Raw genomic sequence first — 22,423 nt, 5'->3', positions numbered from 1 at the left:
ACAATGTTCCCAGCTCTTCTCTCTCAAGGTTATGCTTGTATCCCTTCAACACAGACTGTGTTCTGTAAATACCATGGCTTAGGTAGCCCTTGCTGTTGTCAGCAGAGCTAATAAAACCAGCTAGCTGCAATAATTATCCTCATTTTCAACTTTTACTGTCATTATCCCCATCAGAATTCATCTGCCTTCATTGATAGGAATGCTACTAGGGAGGCGCACACTGCTTCTCCACCCTGCTGCTAGGTTGTGTTCAGCCACTAGTTACTCTTCCAGAGTATAGTACATGTTTTTTTTCCCTGAATATATGAGATTGCACTCAACTTTTTAGGATTCACTTTCTTTGAATGGGTCCAATTTATCCTGGAATCCACATTGCGCTATGCGATGTCCGTTGCCATCATGATTTATCACTTCATCTGTGCTTTTGGCATCTGCAAATACAGTTTTTTGGTGGTTTTATATTTGTTTCCAGATTATTCATAAAAATACTACCTAAGGTCAGGTATGTATGGTTTTGATGCTACTTTGTCATACAGCATTTCTTATCTCCTGTGTATCTTATTCATATTATATAATGTTAATTAGTTTTAGTTTGAAGGCCATGAAAGACTAAGTGAAATACCCTACAGAAGTGTATTACATCAGCACAGTTACAAAACCCAATTATATTTGTAAGTTCATCAGAGTACAACATGAGTTCAGCTTGCCAAGTCCTATTTCTAAAACTGTGTTAGTGAGCATCAATATACTTTTATTGACTGAACTTCATCTTTTACGTTTTATAACTGATGAGGTCAACCAAGTCATTTGAGTCCAGCACTGGAGGACTTCCATTGTATGCTCAGAATTATTAACAATAATTAACAGCAAGGCAGAACACTCCTCAGCCAACTCTTCTAGGATTATTGGGTGAAGGTTCTCTCCGCCTTCCTTTTAGAATATTTATTCCTAATTAATGTGGTTTAATACTTACATTGTCATTATGGGCTGGCAAATTCTCCAATACCCTGATCAGATATAAATACATCCTTTTGTTCCTTACCAAATATTGTAGCTAGCGAACTGTTGAACACTTCTTTGCACCATTAGCGCTCTCCTACCAATCTCATACTGAGTCTTAGCTGCTGTTTTACCTTCTTTTGTTTATACTTTAGATTTTCTTCTATTGTCCCTAGTTTTACTAGGCTTGAATTTTCTTTGGCTTCATTTGCTAATTTTTATTGACATATTTGTGATTGCTATCTACTTCTAAGTATTGTCTTTCCTTCCTTTTCCAGAAAGGGGTTTTAATAAAATTGTTTATTTAAATATTTAAAATATTGTGGAACACTTACCATGTAATGAAGTCTTCTGATACACTTCCTGATTTTCATTAATAATGTTAAGTTTCTCCTCTAATATGTTCTCAGATTTTCTTATCTCAACTAATTTTTTTTTCTAGGAAACTAATCAGGCAGGTGTAGACAATTTATCTGTATGTGTGTATCTAAGTAAATACATACACATCTGTAAATGCCTACTCAGCCATAAACAAGTGCACATGTAATAGATCTTGGCTGAGTCTGTACTCTGTCTGCCCTTATTTGATGTAATTGGTTGTGAGCACTGATCTTCATGCCACCACAAGCTTCCAGCCCTGTGATCCTTCCAGCCCTTCCCACCATGGTCTGGTCTCTGTGTGTGCCACCTACTCGGAACTGGAAAATTATCGTCGGTAAATTCCTAAAATTTCTAATGCAGTTTTACTGCTGTCTGCATGAGACTTCCATTCTCCATACATCAGTGATGATGATGATGCCATTTGTATTTTCACATGTTACTGACAGGCACTTAACGGCTTATTTGGGGTTTTTTTAATGCTTTTTTTAAAAAGCATTTTACTTTTATCCTTCATGGTTTAATGTTTTCCATACATTATTCATACTTACATTAAGTCAGATTTTAAATGACACTGTGATTTACCAGACGAAAAAACCTACAGTTTTAGTCCCTGATTGATTTTCTTTTATAACATTTATGCTTAAATATCTTATGGTGGCTAATGACATTTTATCACATTATTTTATTAATGCAATGATATGCAAAGAAATTAAATTTGGGTATAACTGAAACCTAAATCTTAACCAAATGACACCAAATATAATGTAGCAATAGGCAAAATCAGAGTTCAGCCAGTGGCATGCTATTACTATTTTCCTCATGATTTATTTGATACTAAAGAAAACCAGTAACTGACAGAAGAAATTCATTGACTTGATTCTGACTGACAAGATTTCACATATGCTGGAACATGCAGTTTCTGTAACAATGCATACTGCTGTCCTAATTCTTGTGGGTTTTACCTAAGATGAGATATAATTCTTCTTAGATTTGCTTTCATTATTCATCAGTGGGGTAGCATATGAGTAAATAGTAAGCACAGGAAATATTGCTGTCCTTATGTTGTCATTACTTATTTGATTTGGCATCAATAACATGACTGTAAAGCTGTTTATATGAGATAATCATCACTGCAGTTTGGGCCTAGAACATGGTGATATCTTCCTCCAAAACCAAATCTGTCATGGAAATTTCCAAGAAAATCACTTTGAAAGGAGATTACTAGTTCTACTGCAGGCCAGATGCAGACTGAAAGATCTCGAACTTGCTGATGCTTTCATCTTGGAGTTGCCAAACCTACTGCATTTCCCTTTTTATTTCTTACTCAGAAGTGGGTCATACTTGACTTTGCTTCTGTAAAAATATTAAGTTACAGAAAATACATTGGATACTGAAAAATATATACATATATTGAGACATGCCCAGATACTAGTTTTTCTGATTCTATATTCAGATTTCCTCAATATTAAAGAAAAAAGTAATAATCTGTCATAATAAAAAATACACTGCCCAAAAGACAGAGAAAGCTATTCCAACTGTACCTAATAGAGCAGATACAACTTTTAGCCAAATGAGAAAAACGTAGACAGATCCCAATTCACTTATGTGCATTACTAAATGTAACGTAAAGTTTCCAGTACTTGTAGAAATAAGTGGGGATACAACCTTTGTTCTTTGGGTGTTCACATACTTGGGAACACCTAGAAGGAATCTGCTTTTATTTTTATTCATGACAGACAAAAATAACGCCATGGTTGCTTTGGTAGGTTGCTTTGACAGCTGCATTAAGGCCACTGTGTGACGTTTGTACATGCCCAACTCCGTCCAGGATTCTCCCTTGGCCTCAGCAGTCATTTCCACTGTGGGCAGAGAAGCTCCGTGCATGGGGATGCATGATGTGAGAGAACACGTCAAACAAAACCACAGCTTTGCTTCCACAGCTCAGCAGTCCTTGGGCACCTTAACTTCCACTAAAATTAACCTACGTTTGTGTCCATTGCCAACACAAGGACATGCCTTGTGCCTTTTGTTGCCCTGTGTTATTTGCCATAGACACCCCCATCGCAGCTATCATCAGAGTACTGGGGGAAGAAGTAAAAGGCTGATAACAGGTAAAACAGAGAATCAAAATAGAGAGAGCAAAAGAAATTTCTCCCAAATATCTATTGTCATTACTTATAATTTTTAGCCGTTATGTCCTTCCCTATTTTCTTTGACAGTGGTAGTTGACGGTCCATCATGCTGGCACAATGAATGTGGGCATTGCGGTCCACATCTGAGAAAATGCCATCTCCAGTGCTAATGGAAATTTATTTTAAAAAGTATTCGTTGACTGGATTACCTGCTTCAAGATAACCTACCGCTACTTTAAGTGCCTTGTCAGTTACATCTGTGCACAACAGTCACCCGCCTTGGTAGTAAAAACGGCATCACCGCCAGCTTTCTAACTTCTCTTAAAAATACTAGTATTTCCTAAGCATGCATCACAGGGAGTCACAACAAATACACTGTTATTACCTGATTTTGACGCTCTTCAGGCTTTGAAAAACTCAATGTCACGCCTACCTCCCGGATACTTAAGACCTTAGTCCCCTCCCCACCCGCCACCCCCCGGGGAGGTAAAACTCTGTGGAGAAGAAGGGGTTGCCGCCGCTCCCCCAGGTCGCAGCCCCGGCGCTAAGGCGGGCCGTAGGCGCCGCGGGGTTCCCTCTCCGTGCCGGGCCGAGGGCGTCCCGCCGGCCGGGGCCGGGGCCGGCGCTGGCCGGCGGCACCATGGGCTCGGCGCAGGGCGGCCGGGCGGCGGCAGCCGGCCCCGGCCCCGGGGCAGCCGGCCCCGGCCCCGGGGCAGCCAGCCTCGGCCTCCTTCGAGTGCGCCGTCTGCCTGGAGGTGCTGCACCGCCCCGTGCGGACGCCATGGGGACACGTGTAAGTGCCCGGGGCCGGCGGCGGACCCCCGCGGCGGAACCGGCCGGAGCCGCCCGCCAGCCCGGGCAAAGGGGCTTTCCGCTGCCCGGCCCCGGGCTGTCTGCCGCCGGCGGAGAGCTCCTGGGACGGAGGCAGGCGGGAGGTCGGGGTGTGGGGGTCTGGTAATGGGGGAGGTTTGGGGGGCGGGCACCCGGGGTTCGCGCGGGTGCGGGGAGTCCGCTTCGAACTGACTGAAAATAATCCATTTTCATCAGTGATTGACATGCAGGTAAGGGCGGAGCAGCAGCACTGGGTTCACGTGCCTCCGCAGGCGGTGGGCACAGGTAAAGCAGCTCCGGAGTTAGCCTGTTTAAGACTGAATTACCTTGAGTAAGTTGTGTCTGTTTCTCTGCTGACTGTACAGAGAAGTTGTGATATCTGTGCTCTGTTGTTTGTTTTTTTTTTTTTCTGTTAAATACTTAGAAATATGTCTCAATTCATCCCAGCTAAATTTGCTTAAGATGAGGATATGCCAGAAAATCAGTTTCGGGATAGCTGCTTTAGGATAAGGCCAGATATTCTGGACCACTTAAAAAAAAATCAACGTGTGAAACTAGCAGTTCGAGAGTGAGCGTGTGCTTCTGGTTCAAATTCCAAGCGGTTGTCTTCATCACAAATTTAGTGTGAGTTATAATAAGAGTATAGAGTCAGAGTGATCTATACAGGTGTAAAATGCAAGAACCATCTGCAGTGACTCCCTTTACAAATGTGGTATCTTTCTAGTGATAACAGCAGTCAGAAGTATGGCTGAAGCCAGCGTTTAGGAATAATTTTGGAAAAATAAAAAAAGAAAGGAGGGGGGGGGGAAAGGACAAAGGGCTTCCTAGCATGTTTCTGACCCCCTTCTTAGTTTTCAGGACCACTTGTTGGCCTCAGAAACTGTAGGCAACTTTGCAGAGTTCCTTCTTGTTATAGACGCTCATGACAAATTGGAGGAGCCAATTTGTATTAAATAAAAGATCGAATTTATTAGCAAGCGATAAAAGAGCAAAACAGCGCTGGGCGGCCAGGGAGACAGTGCTCCGCCACAAGCTCGCACCCAAACAGGGGAAGAGCCTCTTTATTTATACAGTCTTTTTAGTCCCTGATACGTGAAGGCTGGCTGGTATCTTTGGTATCTTGTGCCATCAGGTGTTAAGTGGTCGTAATTTGCCTTCTGGTGGTTGTTGGGATGAAGGCCGAAGTCTTCCTCAGCTGTTCTTTAGGTGACTCAAGTCCCATTCATGCTCTGTAAACGTTTCTCTACATATGCTAATCATCGGTACTCATGGTCTTAGATAAGTGAAGAATATCCCTACCTCCACATGCGATTTCATGAACAAAGTTAACCCGTTCATTACAATCCCCCCTTTTCTATTTTATCCTGATTTTGTTCATTAAATCGATCTAATACTTCTTTTGTCTGCCCGAGGATAGGATTAATTCCTTCATCCTCTATTTGTTTATATTGTTTTCGTAACAGCATTAAGTGTGCAGATTCTAAGCGCCCTTTAACAATAGCGATCAACTTATTAAAAATGCATGGCCCAAAAGTCAAAAATAAGATCAACAAGATAAGGGGTCCTGTAATAGTTGACAATAGGGTGGTTAACCAGGGTGAATAATTAAACATAGACTCATACTAGCTCTGTTGTGCTTCCCTGTTTTTCTAACCCCTCCCGTAGCTTGGCCATTGTATCTCTAACTACTCCAGTATGGTCAACATATACACAACACTCTTCCCGTAGGGCTGCACATAACCCCCCCTGCTGCATGAACATTAGGTCTAAGCCCCGTCTGTTTTGTAATACTACTTCTGATAAAGACCTAACAGACTGTTCTAGGGCTGTCATGGCTTTTTCTATCCTAGCCAAATCCTCGTCGACTGCTATTCTTAAGGATTGAAATTCTTGATTTTGTTGTATGAGGGAGGTTATTCCTGTACCAGCTCCAGCAGCTCCGACTGCTATGAGGGTTGCTACCGTGAGGGCTGTCAAGGGTTCACGTTTTTTGTATGTGATGGGCCTGAGTAGTTTGATAGTTATAAATAAAATCTTCGGGATGGTAAATAAGCTTAGGTATTACAGTTACTTGTAAGATAGTAGTAGTCTGTACAATATTGTTATTATCATCTTCCTCTGTTACGACTGAATTTGGTCTTACACCAGAGGGTTTATTTGGCACCACCTCTTTCCTTATCGTAATTATTCCCCCTTAATCTGCGCCTGGTTTTCAAAGTCTGACTCTCCATGTTCTCTCGGTTAACCAAGCAGGATCTTTCGGGTTGGTTGCATTAATATAAACATATGGGCAATTTCCACTCCATAGTCCTGTTTGGCTTCCATCCCAACCATGTGAAGCAGGTGTACATCCATGAGGCCCCCACCTTACAGATAGGAATTTATCTGGACCTCCCCTAGGAATCCAATCAGAAGCTATAGTTTTGCAACCCCAATAAGCATAATAGTAAGAGTCGGGATGGTTGCAATACCCCTTTCCAGGGTTAGAACTGGGACAAAACTAAAAGCCTAAGTTATGTAGACATGGGTTCCTGGGTATGATTTGACATAAGGATTGATTAAAGCTTGGGGCCCCGGCAGCAATTACTTGCTGTAGTATCTTTTGATCCTCCCACCTATAAAGCGTCTATTTGTAAGGTTGGTGGGGGTTCCCTTTGTCTTGGGTTGTCTCCATTAGCATTAGTAACAGTCCTATCATTCAAGTGCTTAATCTCAAGTTTGAGAAAAGTGGTGTCCCTTTACCCTTGGACAGGTATTCCAAGGGTGCTGATAATCATTTTGATTTTTGTCTTCATCCCTGGTGAGAGATGGGAGACTTTGGGGAAGCTCTGAGGATGTTTTATTTGGGAGTAATAAGTCAAGAGGCTCTGTGAGCCTTCTCTGGAGGTAGTTCATCAACCTTAATCCCCACAGCAGTACGTCTCTGCCCTCTTCTCTGCCTACTCTGTTGTTTAGAGCAGCGAGGTATACTATCTTCTCAGCAGCAGTCGTATTCTTCAGGGGAACCTCCTTTATATTTACTTTGTTTTGACTTATATGCGTCCCAGTTTGTATCCTTCACTTCCCAAGCTCCCCACCCCACTCTGACCACTGTTCGTCTGCGGGATACTTGCACTATTTCAGTCTTCGTTGGGCATAACTCATTTACATAAAGACAACACCTCTCAGGGTTTATGCCTTTAGCAAAAATATCCCACCATTCTTTGGAGTCTTTTATAATTTTTCCAGTTGATATTCCCATACATAATGCTTGCTTAATTAATTCCTGTTCGTAATTATAACATTCGTGGCAAATGTCACTAGGGGAATACCCATAGGAGCAATGTGTCCACCACTTTTCTCTACAAAGTTTACACCTGTAACATATAAAGATAACATATACAGTGAGGATTTTTACAAAAGACAGTCTCACTCCTCCACTTTTCTTCGGAGCTTGATTTTCAAGCTGTCAGGGTCTTTGGTCACCTCTCAATGAGAACTCCGAATTGGTCCTTTGATCCTGCTTGCATGAGTCTATCCTCGTTCTGTAGTTCGGACAGCAGTTTCTGTGGTAAGTAAAACAAGAAAGGGCCCCTCCCACCTAGGAGTGAGAGAGGATTTTTTCCAGGCTCTTATTAATACCATATCACCTGGCTTTACTGAATTTCAGGGGTTGTTTTTCTTTGGTGTCCCTTAACATGTACCACAGTTATTCGCTTGGGCCCTCTTATTGCTTGTCTTGACTTCTTTTTCCCTGTTATTACTCGAGATGACCCATCAGCGAATAACTTTTCTCCCTCTCTCAATTTTACTTCTTCCAGATCTAGCCTAATTTTTGTTTGTTCTTCAATGGTCTGAAGGCAATTATGTGTTAATTCTTCTTCAGGACCCCCATACAAAAATTGCGCCGGATTTTTTAAGTTCGTTGTTCCGATCTCCAGTTTAGGGGAATGGATTAGGATCCCCTTATATTTTAAAAGCCTAGCATCGGTGATCCATTTTTCAGCCTTTTGTTGGAGAACTCCTCGAATATTATGGGAGAACACCCTTAATTCACTTCTAAACGTTATCTTATTTGCTTCTTCCACTATCAGGGTTACAGCAACAACTGCTTGTAAACAGGGTCTACTGACGGGGTCTAATAATTTGGAAATATACCCTACAGGTTTCTTTTTCCCTGTCCACTCCTGGGTTAAAACTCCGTATGCTGTCCCCTCCTCAGTGGCCACAAATAAATAAAAGGGTCTCCTCACATCAGGCAGACTCAAGACAGGGGCGTTAACTAGATCAGCCTTGAGACTCTCTAATCTCTCTTCATCCTCCGGGGTCCATTTAAGCAACTCATCCATAGTTAACTTTTGATACAAAAATCGTGCTTTCGCACTAAAGTTTTCAATCTACTGTCTACAATACCCAAATAGCCCCAACAATTGTCTAATCTGTTGTTTACTCCTCGGGGCTTTCAGTGATAAAATTCCATTTACTCGTTCGGGGTCTAACTTCTTAGTCCCCTTGCTTATCCAGTGTCCTAAATATTTCACCTCCTTTTCCACAAACTGTAGTTTTGGCCGTGATACCTTGAGGCCTTGAAGGCCCAAGAAATTTAACAACCGTATGCTTTCTTTTCTGACTGTTTCTTGATTTTCTCCTGCTAACAATAAGTCATCCACATACTGTATTAGTACGACCCCATCCTGCAGTTGGTATTCCCATAGAACCCGTTCTAGGGCTTGTCCAAATAAGTTTGGGGATTCTGTAAACTCCTGGGGGAGTACAGTCCACCTTAACTGCTGTTTCCTATGAGTGTCTGGGTCTTCCCACTCGAAGGCAAAATAATCTCTACATTCCTCCTTTAGAGGGCATGACTAGAATGCATCCTTAAGATCTATTACGCTATACCATTGGTTCTCGGGTCCCAATTGACTCAGCAGGGTGTGTGGGTTTGCCACTACCGGGAACCGGTTGACAGTCCATTTATTGATTTCCCTTAGGTCATGCACCAACCGATAGCTACCATCGGATTTTTTTTTACTGGTAAAATCGGGGTATTAAAAGGGGACATGCAGGGTTCGAGTACCCTCTTTCCCAATAGTCTTTTAATCTCAGGTTTTAGTCCCCTTCTCCCTTCATTAGATAAGGGATATTGTTTAACTCTCACTGGAATCTCTGGGTTCTTAATAACCACCTCAAATGGTTCAATCAAGCCATTCCATTGGGGTCTCATCTTTTTCCTGTGAGCCGGATCCTGATTATTCCAGTTTGGCCGATTTAAGGGCCATTTTTGATCCGTCGCTGGGCCAGCCTGATGTTGCTGGTCCCACAGTCTCATCCCAGCCCCCCTAATCTTGTCCCTTTCTTCTACGGTAAATAATATGCCCAGGATAGACTGTAATTCATCCCACGTGTACAAATTCAGTCCCAAGAATTGATCCAACCTTTTGGCTACCCCCAGGGGATCATCTAACAGATTCCCCATTTCCTTCTTAAATTTTCTTACATCCCCTGTATTAAGGGGGACTGCCACATACCCCATTCCCGGTCCCCCCTGTTCATCCTCACCAGGCACCAACATTTCCCGAAGAAGGAACAATCTTTCCTTTCTTCGTATTATTTTATTACGTACAGACCTTCTGGGAGGGGGTGCCGGGGCTGAGGAATTAGGTTCCGAATCTGACCCTTCCTGGGCCTGGGCTATTTCCTGGCCTTGGAGTGGGTCCTGAGGAGGAGGGGCCTGAGGGGCATAGGGAGGGGGCCAAAGGGGGTCCTCATCATCTTTTCGAGGTTTATCTGGTCTGTTTTCTCTTAAGGCAAAGAGGAATGACATTTCCCAGGATTGGGAAATCCATAAGGCAGCATATTCACTTTCCTCTGGGCTGGCTGGTGGTCTCTTATTGTTTACCCATATATTTAATTGTTGACACACCCAATCCTCAGAGGACCCGAACACAGGCGAGAGTATATGAGGATTGCTGAGAGGTTTTCCACCCCAAATCTCAATACAATAACTAATCTTTTTCCTTAGATCTATCCTTTCTCCTTGGTGAACTGTCTCAATATCTTAACATCAGGCTTAGGGGACTGTCCGGGGGTATGTCTGGTAACTTATTTCCCTTCCCCATCCCCATGGGTCCAGAGGGCTTGCTTTTCCTCTGTCCCATCTTCCGAGGTGCCCTTATCCACACACACACTCACTTCCCCTCGGTCGTGACTCGCTCCCTTGCGGGCTCCGAGAACTGCACTACTGGAGGGTCCGCACTCGTGTGATCTCAGAGAGACCTCTCACACAATCGCACCTCGGGATAACCACCCCAACCAAACGGCTCACGCTTTATATACTCACCCGCTCCCGGGGTCTTCGTTTGGTCTTCGTGCACAAAATTTAAGGGGTCCTGCAGGTTCTTTTGCTCAGTTATCATAATTTAGAGGGGTTCGTGGGTCCAGGGTATGGCGGCGGCACCTCTTCAAGACGGGGCTATCCGGGGATAGGGCGCCTCCCCGCTTGAAAGGGTCCGCACTAAAGAACCTGGATCCGAGTCACGGCACCAAGTTTGTTATAGACGCTCGTGACAAATTGGAGGAGCCAATTTGTATTAAATAAAAGATCGAATTTATTAGCAAGCGATAAAAGAGCAAAACAGCGCTGGGCGGCCAGGGAGACAGTGCTCCGCCACAAGCTCGCACCCAAACAGGGGAAGAGCCTCTTTATTTATACAGTCTTTTTAGTCCCTGATACGTGAAGGCTGGCTGGTATCTTTGGTATCTTGTGCCATCAGGTGTTAAGTGGTCGTAATTTGCCTTCTGGTGGTTGTTGGGATGAAGGCCGAAGTCTTCCTCAGCTGTTCTTTAGGTGACTCAAGTCCCATTCATGCTCTGTAAACGTTTCTCTACATATGCTAATCATCGGTACTCATGGTCTTAGATAAGTGAAGAATATCCCTACCTCCACATGCGATTTCATGAACAAAGTTAACCCGTTCATTACACTTCTCAACAGAAATCCAGCTAAGCAACTGTGCGTTTTCTACTATTCACCTGGCAAGGCTTGTTTTTATTATTTATTCCAAGTCACAGTTCATGGAAAATGATGGGCTCCTGAGCTGAGTTGTATACATGTATGTATGTCTAAAAATGCAACTGTTTTACAGCACCCTCAGTGTCTTCAAGAACTAATGTATTGGCTTTTGTTGCATTTGAGGTGTTATGCAGCCTCTAATTAGAGACTTGAGGTAGTTGTTTGGACCCTAAATGGAAGGGGAAAAAAGTAGGGCTTTCGCAATGTTTATATGTCAGTTCAATATCCCGAGATGATTAGGATTTATTTCATCTACCTGAACTCTTTTAAGTTGTATATGTTTGTTTTACCTGTTTAGGTATGGACTGAGCAAATAAAGCAGAGTGATAAATTGAGTTAAGGGGAGGGGGGTTGTTGTTGAACCTGAAATTCTTGCAAATTGTTTTTATAGTCAATAGAACGAATCACTGACTAATAGCAAAAGACTTTGAATACAATGCATGGGTGTAGTTGTACTTCACCAATCCTTGTATCTTTTATATTATCTCTTTTTTTTTTTTTTTTTTCCCCCTGCTACTGAGAGTTTTAGGGGGAGGGTGAACAAACTCGCAAAGGGCAATCTGATTTTATGTTTTGTGACATTAAAAGTGGAAAGCTCTCAGACAGCACATGTGAACCTTGTATGGGGTTATTTATAGGAGACTCTTCTGTTTGTCAGAGAAACAAAGAAACCTTTTCAACTCTGTCTAAAGTACAGGAATAATCTAAATTAAACCTGCCTGAGGGCAAACTGTGTGTAACAATTCAGAGTTTATTCTTAGACAAGGAGCATGTTGGGTCTTGGCTGTACTCTCTTTGCACTTAGTGTAATCATTTATACTTCTGTGAAGTAACTGCAAAATACCACCTTCTGTCAGATTTAGGCTTTGATTGTATTTTACATGGCTCCGTGGAGCTATATATGAAGAAGGCTTCCAAAGAAGACGTTACATCTTAAGTCCTCCTATAGGTTGATCACAGGCTGTTAAGTATGTTAGAAATGCTGTTGGAGGGTGCACTGGCAGGCTTGGCAAGTTGTTTCACAGTGGCTTAAGAGGGTTTTGCCTCAGCTTCCAACTCTACTCCTCTGCTGGAGTTGCTATCTGCATAGCAGAGCTGGTGGGGGTAATGTGGACTCGTGGCTTAGCAGCTCTGGTGCAAAGGCTAACATTTTAGCAGCTGGGAAAGCGGGTGAGAAGGAGAAGTATCTGAGAGATAAGCACATGACACCTTCTGCTGGGCTGGAGAGTTGGGAGAGGAGACAGAAGGAAAGGTGGGTAATCAACAGAGGGGCAGCACAGGAGGGTGCAAGTGTTAACATCCAAAATTGGCACAGCATGACCACCAGTACTAGCTGGTTTGACCACAGTCATTTATGGTTTCAGGTGCCTCTCTTCTAAAAGCTACTGCATTTAAATCCAGGCAGAACTGGCAAAAGAGTGGTTTATTTAAGTGAAATTTTGCATTCATGCAGCTGGGATTGCAGACACAAGTTTGCTCCTGACACTTCTGCTGCAGGGCTGTGAGACTTAGCAGAAGGCCACAAATACAAAGTTATTGTAGAGGAGCAAGGATTCTTGCCACCTCCTCATCCTTATGTGTTTGCTGTCTGTATGCTCACCCAGGCTGAGCAATGTGCTCACTGCCGGTTGCAGTCTGGCACAACAGCTTCTAGCTCTTCCAAAGCCGGAGGGGCTGTCAGTCAGTCAGTGTGCATCCTTTCTTTTGTCCTTCCTTGCAGCCCCAGGCTGTCACTCTACCTTTCAGACCCGTATCTTGACAAGATGGGGAGCAATAATCTGATGCAAAGAAAGGCCCTCTTCTGTCCTATTAGCACTGGGACTTTGCAGTGCTGCTTGGATAGTGAAGGGTAGTAATGTTTTGCATCTCTACAGGAAGATTCACCAAAGCTTACCCATCATAGCCATAACTGACAAAAAGCTTTCAAAAGCAGCTGCAGTGACTACTAATCCAATCTGCTTTTATTACTAAAACCAGAGAAGTGAAGCAGCTAAGACACTCCCAGAAGTACGTATGCCTTTACCTAATCCAAACCCTGAGATGGCCACATCAGAGCACCACTTACCACACAACAGCCTAATGCTTCCCCCACGACTGCTGTCTAAAACCTTCACAGTGTAATTCTCCAACTCCTGACTTCATCACCTATTGGAGAAATTCCCTCATTTTAACAACTGGGATGGTTGTCACTCATAGGAGCAGCATGGAGTATTCTTCTGTTTATGGGCTCAGGAAGACTTACAGTGAGCTATCAGTATGCATATTTGTGACGTTGTCCAGCAGCAACACTACAAATATGAAATAATCTTTGCTGAGATGGCAGGTATTGAAATCATGGACTGCAGGCTTTGCCTGGCCCACAGGGGATGGGATCCTCACTTCTGCTCTGAAATGGGTCCTCACAGTCACATGTGTTTCAGTGCTACCAGGAAGCTCAGCTTGTCTGTTTTCAGTGCTCAGCTTAACACAGGTAGGGCTGCAGGAACAATACCCACAATCTTAACAGTATATCCTAAGAACAACAAATATCCTGCAATGTTACACCAGAGATGTGATGTGGTGCAAAATTTTGATTCTTTTTTATATACGCTGCCTTATTTGAAGCGTGTTTTGGGGGGGATGATCACATTTGTTTTTGTTTCTTTCTATGTATAGATTCTGTCATTCCTGTATTTCTGCAAGTTTAAAGAATAATGCGTGGACATGCCCTTACTGCCGTGCTTATCTTCCTTCTGAAGGAATTCCAGCCACTGATATTGCTAAGAAGATGGAGAGCACATACCGAAACTGCACAGAATGTGAAATGCAGGTTTGCAGCCTTGAACACTAACTACTAAATAATTCCAGAGATGTATCCATGCACGAGAACTAACACTATTATGATGCCTTTTTAAGGGCATGTCTAAACAGAGAAACTCTACCAGCATGATGATGGAAGAATAAATTTTTGTGATTTATCAAGTTCCATATCTAAAAAAGCTCTAAAACAGTGCCATTGCAAATATTAAGCTCAAACCTAAACCTGTGGGAGCTGAATCTTCTTGACTTCCTATGTTGGCTTTGGCTGCAGAAAGGACAAATCACTTTTTTCTTTTTTTTTTTTTTATATACTATGATTGTCTAATGATAAAAATCCTGGCCACAGTTGCATCTGTTAAAATACAGGAAAGATATATATTTTTTTTTTTTTTAAAACACCCTACCCCCTTCTTTGGTAAAGCTACCTAAACTGAGCTTTTTTTTCTTAAATCTAAATAAAGCCTTTGAAACATCACTTACTCACATGCAAACAAAGTTTTAAATGCTACTGTTTGAACTGGAACATGTTAATCACTTAATCATGTTTCATCAAAACAAGGTACAGAGCAAAAGGTAAACAGGACTTTGTGGTGGAGGACAGGGCATATATCAATAGGAAATACAGTTAACCAAGATTGAATTAATATATGTTTACTTGAAAATTCGTATAAAACCACAAGTATTTTCTCCCATGTTTGTCAATATTTACTCTGTGCCTCTTTCTGTATAATGCTCTTCAGTCCTGCTCTCCCCTTATATTTTTATACCTGTGTTGTTTTGTGGGAGGAGATTGTACAGCTTAGATCTGACTCCCTGTTATTTTTTCTCTGAACAGACTCGCATCTGGCTTTTATAATTTCTCCTGTCTTGCTTACTGCAAAAGAGTACCCTTAAATCTTTCTTGTCTAGCAGCAGCAGTATGAAAATGCCATAAAATGTAAACAAGCAAGTAAATGTGTGAACTTCAGAAAGACTGCTATTTCAGGGTTGTGGGGAATTACAGAGAATATAAGAAAAGCAGCAAAAAAGTTTTTTGTTATTAACACTTTTGGTTCTTTACCTTTTTGCTGTGGATTTTCTATTTGGGAAAGATCTGCTTAAAACTAACAAGGAAATGCACGAACCACAAAACCTTGATATTAACAGTAGCTAAATATTGAATTTAATTTCAATATTTGTTTTAAATTGGGTTTTGCAGAAGGAACCTAATTGTAACAGATATGTTAAGAAGTACTGAGCTATGTATGTCTTAGCTAGGGTTCTCAATACTTAGTAGAGCTTAAGTACTGCTTCTTGCTGTTCAGTGGCAGAGCACAAGAAGTGACCTGATTATGGATATTTGCAGGGGTTTATAATCTTTCTTATGGCTGCAGAAAGTGTTGGGTGTATTTCTTGTGTAAAGCCATCAGTGAGGCCACTAAGGTATGTTGAAAAGGAGAGTGCATTTAATGCATTATAGCATCAAGATACCTTTGTATGTTGTTTCTGATATTTGGCAGACTACCCTTGGCAAGTGCTCCTGCAGTGTCTCAGTCACGCCAACGCATGGATTACTGTGTTAGTATAAACCTAATTGCATTTGCAGTTTCCACTGGGGGAGTGGAAATTGCAATTAAGTGACTGTGGCACGAGCAGGTTTCATTCTGCTGCATCTGCAGTCAGGATGATCATTTGTAGTGGAGCCATGGCACAGACATCTGGGACAGGGTTATATTAAATTTCGTCACTAAGATTCACCAGAACCAGTCATCAGTGTTTAAAGGTTAAGAATATAGAATAACCTTAATACTAATGTGTCTGCACTGTTTCCGTGCAAATAATATTTTAATATCTCAACTTGGTGATTTTATAGAATTTCGTATTCTTTCTCGTCATAGAAAATACTTCATGACTGTGTTTCACCAGGTTTGTCATTGAGAAGTTCTGAGTTAAAGGAAATAGGACAGCCAGTAGCAGCAGCAATATAAAACTCAATTCTTATCCTTATTGAATCTATAAAAAAGTTTTGCTGATGACTTCACTGAGATCAGAATCGGGCCCTCGTGTTGGAGTATTTTTGTTTTTAACAGAGTTGGTCTATATTTTTGCCGTTAAAAACAGAGCAAGATATGAACTGGGATGGTCCCCCTCACCAAACTAGAAATGTTTCCCTTTTGCATCCCAAACTTCATTCCAAAATATTAAGTGCCAATGTGAGGGACAAATAAAATCACCACGAATCAATAATTATTTCACTCAAATTGACTTTACTCTCTTAAGCTGAATTTTGTTATTATAAAATGTGTTAAAGCAATACTGAAGCAGTAACAAAATGCTTGAGGAACTGAGCCAGTAGTTGAAGGAGAAGCATATTCTTCCCTAGGTATAGCCACAATGTTGTAATAAGGCTTTGAAATAGAAAATATTCAGAGTGATCTATTAGCGTGGATGTGTCATGGTATAAAACATAACAAGCTGCTGCTTCTCATTGCTTAGGTATGTCTGAGTGAAATGAGGGCTCATTAAAAACCTGTGAAAAATATATAGAAAAATATGGACCTGTACAGGAGTTTGGAGATGCTGTAACAAGATAGACCTCAGTGTTGATGACATTGTAGAAACACTTCTGAGTTTGTTATCCCAACATAGCAATTGTTATCCCAACATAGCAAAGTCAAACTGGCAGAAGAATTCTCTGATTTTTTTTTTTTTTTCTTTTTTTCCTAATTGGAACTTGTTTCTGTTTCACAGAATTCAACATGAATCCTTTACTAATATTTTAAAATCATAATACTCAAATAGTACTTAAAATGGGTGCTCATTATTTTTTTTGTGTATGACTAGAAAATAATAGATTTTACTTGCAGTTAATATGATTTTGATAGAATTTAGCTCCATGTGACCTGTTTTGTAGAAGCAACCGTATCTTGACAAGTCAGCAGTTTTTGCTATTTTTCTTGGGGGAGAATTATATTTACTTTCAAATAAGACTCCTTGAAAATGTTGGTTATTTACCGAATGAATAAGACTAATAATAATCTAAATGCAATTGCCTCTCTTCTAATAATTTGTTCTTCAGAAATAGTTTTGCATTAAGAAGACTGTCAGCTTTTCTTATTTATATACTTGCAGTATTTAGAGAGAATATATATATTTACAGAATGTGTGTTACATGTCAAAATTTCAAATTCTTTGCCCCTTTCATTCTCTTTCAGGGAAGGACCTGTTAGAGCAATTGATTAGGTGTGTACCAATTCTAGAATGACTGAGGTCTTGAAGTCCAATGGCCTTTAGTTTTGTCCATTAATGATTAGGAGCTATTTTGATATCATTATTAAAATGCTTTTTTATTTAGGTAATTTAAAGTCCCTATACTCTTTGCTATTTGAATTCCTAAATGACACATTATTCAGGTTGCTTGTTCAGAAGACTTAACTCCTTATCAGTTATTGTTCTTCTGATGCTCAGAAAAACTTGAACATTTATCTACACACAACTGAAAATCACACTGACCTGAAAACAGTGTCTCCACCATGCAACAAGACCATACTCTGTACTGAAAACTAAGTAGGAATCCTCTGTGAGGAAGTGTCAATACTTAATGATGGCTCCTGAGAATTGGTAATTTGGTCACGCATGGTCCAAGTGTATCACAGCAATTAAGTGATGCTTTTATCAAATGTCTATAGTTGTAGCGTTCAGTATTTTCATCTGTTCTTCTCTAAGGTCATAGTTATGTTAAGAGTGCTTTTCTGGATCAATATCCTGACATGCTGGCACAGTTCTGTGCAGTGCTTGCAGTGTCCATTAGCAAGGCTGACCTTTTGCCAGCATAGCATACATTGCACCCAGGTACATGTCATACACCCATGCCACATTTTAGCTATGGCAAAAGAAGCTACTAATGATATCTGGCCAAAGAAATCTAAATACTTCTTTTATTGCTTCTAGTACTAAAAATGTATCAGTCATATCTGCATTCACTAACAATATACTAACTCTTATTCCCAGATATTCCTGTCCTTATTGCCAGTGCGAAGTAGATGAGGATGAGCTAATGGACCACTGTCTCGCTTACCACAGATCGGAAAGGAGAGCAGTGGTAATGTACATAAGTATATATTTTACTGAATTCACATGTTAAACTGATTAATTCTAGCAAGCATTACTGATAGAAGATAATAGACAAAGAGAAAATATATTAATTGTTTAATTGGTTTTGACAGTGGAGGAAAGACATACCTATATTCATTCCCGCTAACCATCTCTCACAGACAAGCATGTATGCACATAATATTTAAAATATTAGCACTCCTATCATTGTGAGTGCTGGCAGGAGCACTGAAAATGGTGTAGGAAGTCTTATGATGGATACAACAAACAGTTACTTACAGCCAAGCCAATGAGCATTATTAGGTTCAGTGACTTGCCTGCTTTTAAATCCCACATGTGCTATCTCTACTGCCCTAACTCAGATTTATGTGCAGCATTTGCTGTGTATTCTCATCTGGGTTCTGAGGTTATAATTTGAGAACTGCTTATATGTGGCCTTATATAGGAGTCTGTCATAGTGGGGTTTTTAATTTTTATTTTTGAAGTTACGATAACTTCACCAAAAAATACATAAAGCTTCATTCTGAAGGTCCACGGAAGCTGTGAGGTCTTACTGTGACCCTGTTTGTAGGACTGAGGTCCATAGGGTGTAGCCTCAGATCCTGACAAGCATAACTTATTCCCTGACTGTTATTTGCCAAGGCATTTTAGACTGTGATTCTTGCATCTCACAGAAGAGGTGTTTTCAAGAGGTTACAGACTGAAGGACTTGTAGACAAATCAACCAACACTGCCGTTTCCCGCAGCGAGTGGGATGGGGGAAACCCGCTCCATTCTCTTTTGCATTGCAGGTTAGTTTTCACCACTTTAACCATGATCATATTAGTAAGTTACCATGGAGCCAGAGCTCCGAGTAAGTTAAAGGAAGCATTCACTCAGAGTGTATACAGTGTTCACCTTTATCTGAGTTAATGCTTTAATATATAATATTTTGCCAATTTTCTATTTTTCAGATTAGACTCGGTATTTACTTTGGTCAACTGAAATGATTGTCAATAATTTTTATGACACCTATCAGTCTATAAGCTCTTATTTTTTCACTCGGCAAATTAATAGCTGTATTGTGTAGCTTCTAGGGCAGAGTTAAGCCTTAAACTTAGAAAATTATTAAATCCTTTGCTCAATTCGGAGTTGCATATACAAGCTGATCCTGAGAGACTTGTGAGCAATATGCATTGTACAGCCTCTGTTGCACACTTCTTTGAAACCTAATGTAAAAAACAATATTCAGAACTGTTTGCCTACAAACAATGTAAAAAGTATAAGCAGGGAAATGAAATGTGATCTTTTATGTCATGCTGGATTCATAGCTGCTTTAGCTGGTTTATAAACTGTAGACACCACATTGTTAATACAAAGCAAAGAGGGAGAACATGCTGAGAGGTACACTTCATTGTTTGCTACTGACACACTGACCCTTCCCTTTAATTCTGAAATAACTTTGGAGTAACTGTTTCAGGATTTCAGGAGTACCTGAAAAAGTGATTCGACACAGCTGTTTCAACCTTTTTATTTTAGACTTAGAATAAACACATCGGACTTCTAGTTCTAAGAAAGGCATAGGATTTTTGGTGTGTTGTATCATAATGTTCACTACCATAACATGTCATAAAGCTGTTTTTAGTCTACGCATAGTATATTCACACATGGTGTATTCCATGATAATCACTTTTTTAGCATACACACAGCGTTCTCATGATATTGCTTGAAGAAGTAAATGTTGCAGCAACTGCAACTTTTACATTATACAGAGAACCCACAGGAAGTAATTCAGCTTTTCTTTTGATGAAGTGTTTCAGGCACTTCTGTTGTAAGCACACAGATGAATTAATTTGTTATTGATGACCAGAGAAATCCTGTGTGTTTCCTGTAGCACTTTATCATCCAAACAGTGGCTAGGATGATAAACAAATTGATTATTTGTTATTAGTTTATTTTTTGAATGATAAAAAAATGGATACATAAATTGTTTGGATGATAAACACATTTTTTATTGGATAAAACAAATGCTTTTGCCTGACTTCTCTTGTAGCTAGTAGGAGAGAATATCTTAACCATCAGACCTACATAGGTTGACAGTCCTTGGAATGTCTGCAGACACGAATTACACAGCAGGGATTAGCATAACTGACAGTTGATCTGAGAGTGCTCTGTGCCTAGCAGTATTTGTCTTGCTAAAATAATCATAGAATAGTTTGAGTTGGAAGGGACCTTAAAGATTATCTAGTTCCAACCCACCTGCCATGGGCAGGGACACCTTCCACTAGACCAGGTTGCTCAAAGCCCCATCCAACCTGGCCTGGAACACTTCCAGGGATGGGGCATCCGTGACCTCTCTGGGCAACCTGTTCCAGTGCCTCACCACACTCACAGTAAAGAACTTCTTCCTTACATCTAACATAAATCTACCCTCGTTCAGTTGAAAGCCATCACCCCTTGTCCTACCACTACATGCCCTTGTAAAAAGTCCCTCTCCAGGTTTCTTGTAGGCCCTTTACCTTCTTTAGGTACTGGAAGGTTGCTATAAGGTCTCCCCGGAGACTTCTCTTCTCCAGGCTCAACAGCCCCAGCTCTCTCAGCCTGTCTTCATAGGAGAGGTGCTCCAGCCCTCTGATCATCTTTGTGACCCTCCTCTGGACTTGCTCGAATGGGTCCATGTCCTTGTTATGTTGGGGGCCCCAGAGCTGAACGCAGTACTCCAGGTGGGGTCTCACAAGAGCAGAGTAAAGGGTGAGAATCACCTGCTTGACCTGCTGGTCATGCTTCTTTTGATGCAGCCCAGAATAATCTGGCTTTCTGGGCTGTGAGCACATGTTGCCAGATCGTGTTGAGCTTCTCATCAACCAACACCCCCAAGTTCTTCTCTGCAGGGCTGCTCTCAATCCACTCATTGCCCAGCCTGTATTTGTGCTTGGGCTTGCCCCAACCAATGTGCAGGACCTTGCACTTGGCCTTGTTGAACTTCATGAGGTTCGTGCGGGCCCACCTCTCAAGCCTGTCAAGGTCCCTCTGGATGGCATCCCTTCCTTCCAGTGTGTTGACTGCACCACACAGCTTGGTGTTGGTGGCAAACGTGCTGAGGGTGCACTCAATCCCACTGTCCATGTTGCCAGCAAAGCTGTTAAAAAGCGCCAGTCCCAATACTGACCTCTGAGGAACACCACTTGTTACTGGTCTCCACTCAGACATCGAGCCATTGACCACAACTCTTTGAGTTTGACCATCCAGCCAATTCCTTATCCACCGAGTGGTCCATCTGTCAAATCCATATCTCTCTGATTTAGAGACAAGGATATCATGAGGTTCGTGTCAAATGCTTTGCACAAGTCCAGGTAGATGACGTCAGTTGCTCTTCCCTTATCCACCAATGCTGTAACCCTGTCGTAGAAGGCCACCAAGTTTGTCGGGCATGATTTACCCTTTGTGAAGCTATGTTGGCTGTCACCAATCACCTCCTTGTTTTCCATGTGCTTTAGCATAGTTTCCAGGAGGATCCATTTGGAATGCCAGCTGGCCATAACATATCCCCTTATTTCACATTTCTGTTTTTTTAAACACTGACAATATTTCTTCTGTAAGACCTCCAAGATGAAAATTGAATACTTCCTTCCATTTATTTATAGTGGTGTTCAATTAGTTGTTTAACACCTGGGAGAGATCCAAGCTATTTCAGCAGAAATTTTATAAGGCATCTTCAACTCAGACATACACTCAATTGTGAAGACTAGTAATGACTTGATTTCTTTATGTGTATCTTCCGCACCTTTTACAATCAAGAAGTGATGAAAAGAACTGAGCAGATAACTGCACCATGAAGTCACAAAGTGTGGCAGATGCGTACAGAAACAACATAGTCTGGTACTCAGAGGTGCCAACTTACAGATTCTGTCCTCAGTTTTGTTGCTGTCTAATGGTGGGACAAGGGAAAGGTACTAACTTCTTAACAAGTATTGTGCATCTGACTCATGTTTATAAATGACTTGGAGATCCTCAAATGAAAGCGTACGTACTTTAAATGGAAGTTGTTTCAGCAACCCTTTTTTATTCTATAAGAACCTAAGATGACACAGTTGTACTTCTGAAAGGTGCTGCAGCTGTCTGCTGTCTGAGTGGGCTGTAAAATAAAAAATGCAGCACA

General features: G+C 41.3%; 1 protein-coding gene across 1 annotated transcript; it reads left to right on the top strand.

Annotated features, from left to right (window-relative positions):
- Positions 1-3,130: 3,130 nt before the first annotated feature.
- On the top strand, positions 3,131-22,013 carry RNF125 (ring finger protein 125). Its single transcript, XM_041122829.1, is given in 7 exon segments — positions 3,131-3,142; positions 4,229-4,305; positions 14,050-14,203; positions 16,669-16,693; positions 16,696-16,774; positions 18,184-18,274; positions 21,909-22,013. Coding segments are annotated over 7 exon segments (543 nt in total).
- The last annotated feature ends 410 nt before the right edge of the window (positions 22,014-22,423 follow it).

Source organism: Aquila chrysaetos, chromosome 4, assembly GCF_900496995.4.
Source record: "Aquila chrysaetos chrysaetos chromosome 4, bAquChr1.4, whole genome shotgun sequence".
Classification (NCBI taxonomy): domain Eukaryota; kingdom Metazoa; phylum Chordata; class Aves; order Accipitriformes; family Accipitridae; genus Aquila; species Aquila chrysaetos.
The sequence above is the reverse complement of the archived record's forward strand: the minus strand, read 5'-3'. Positions and strand labels throughout refer to the sequence as shown.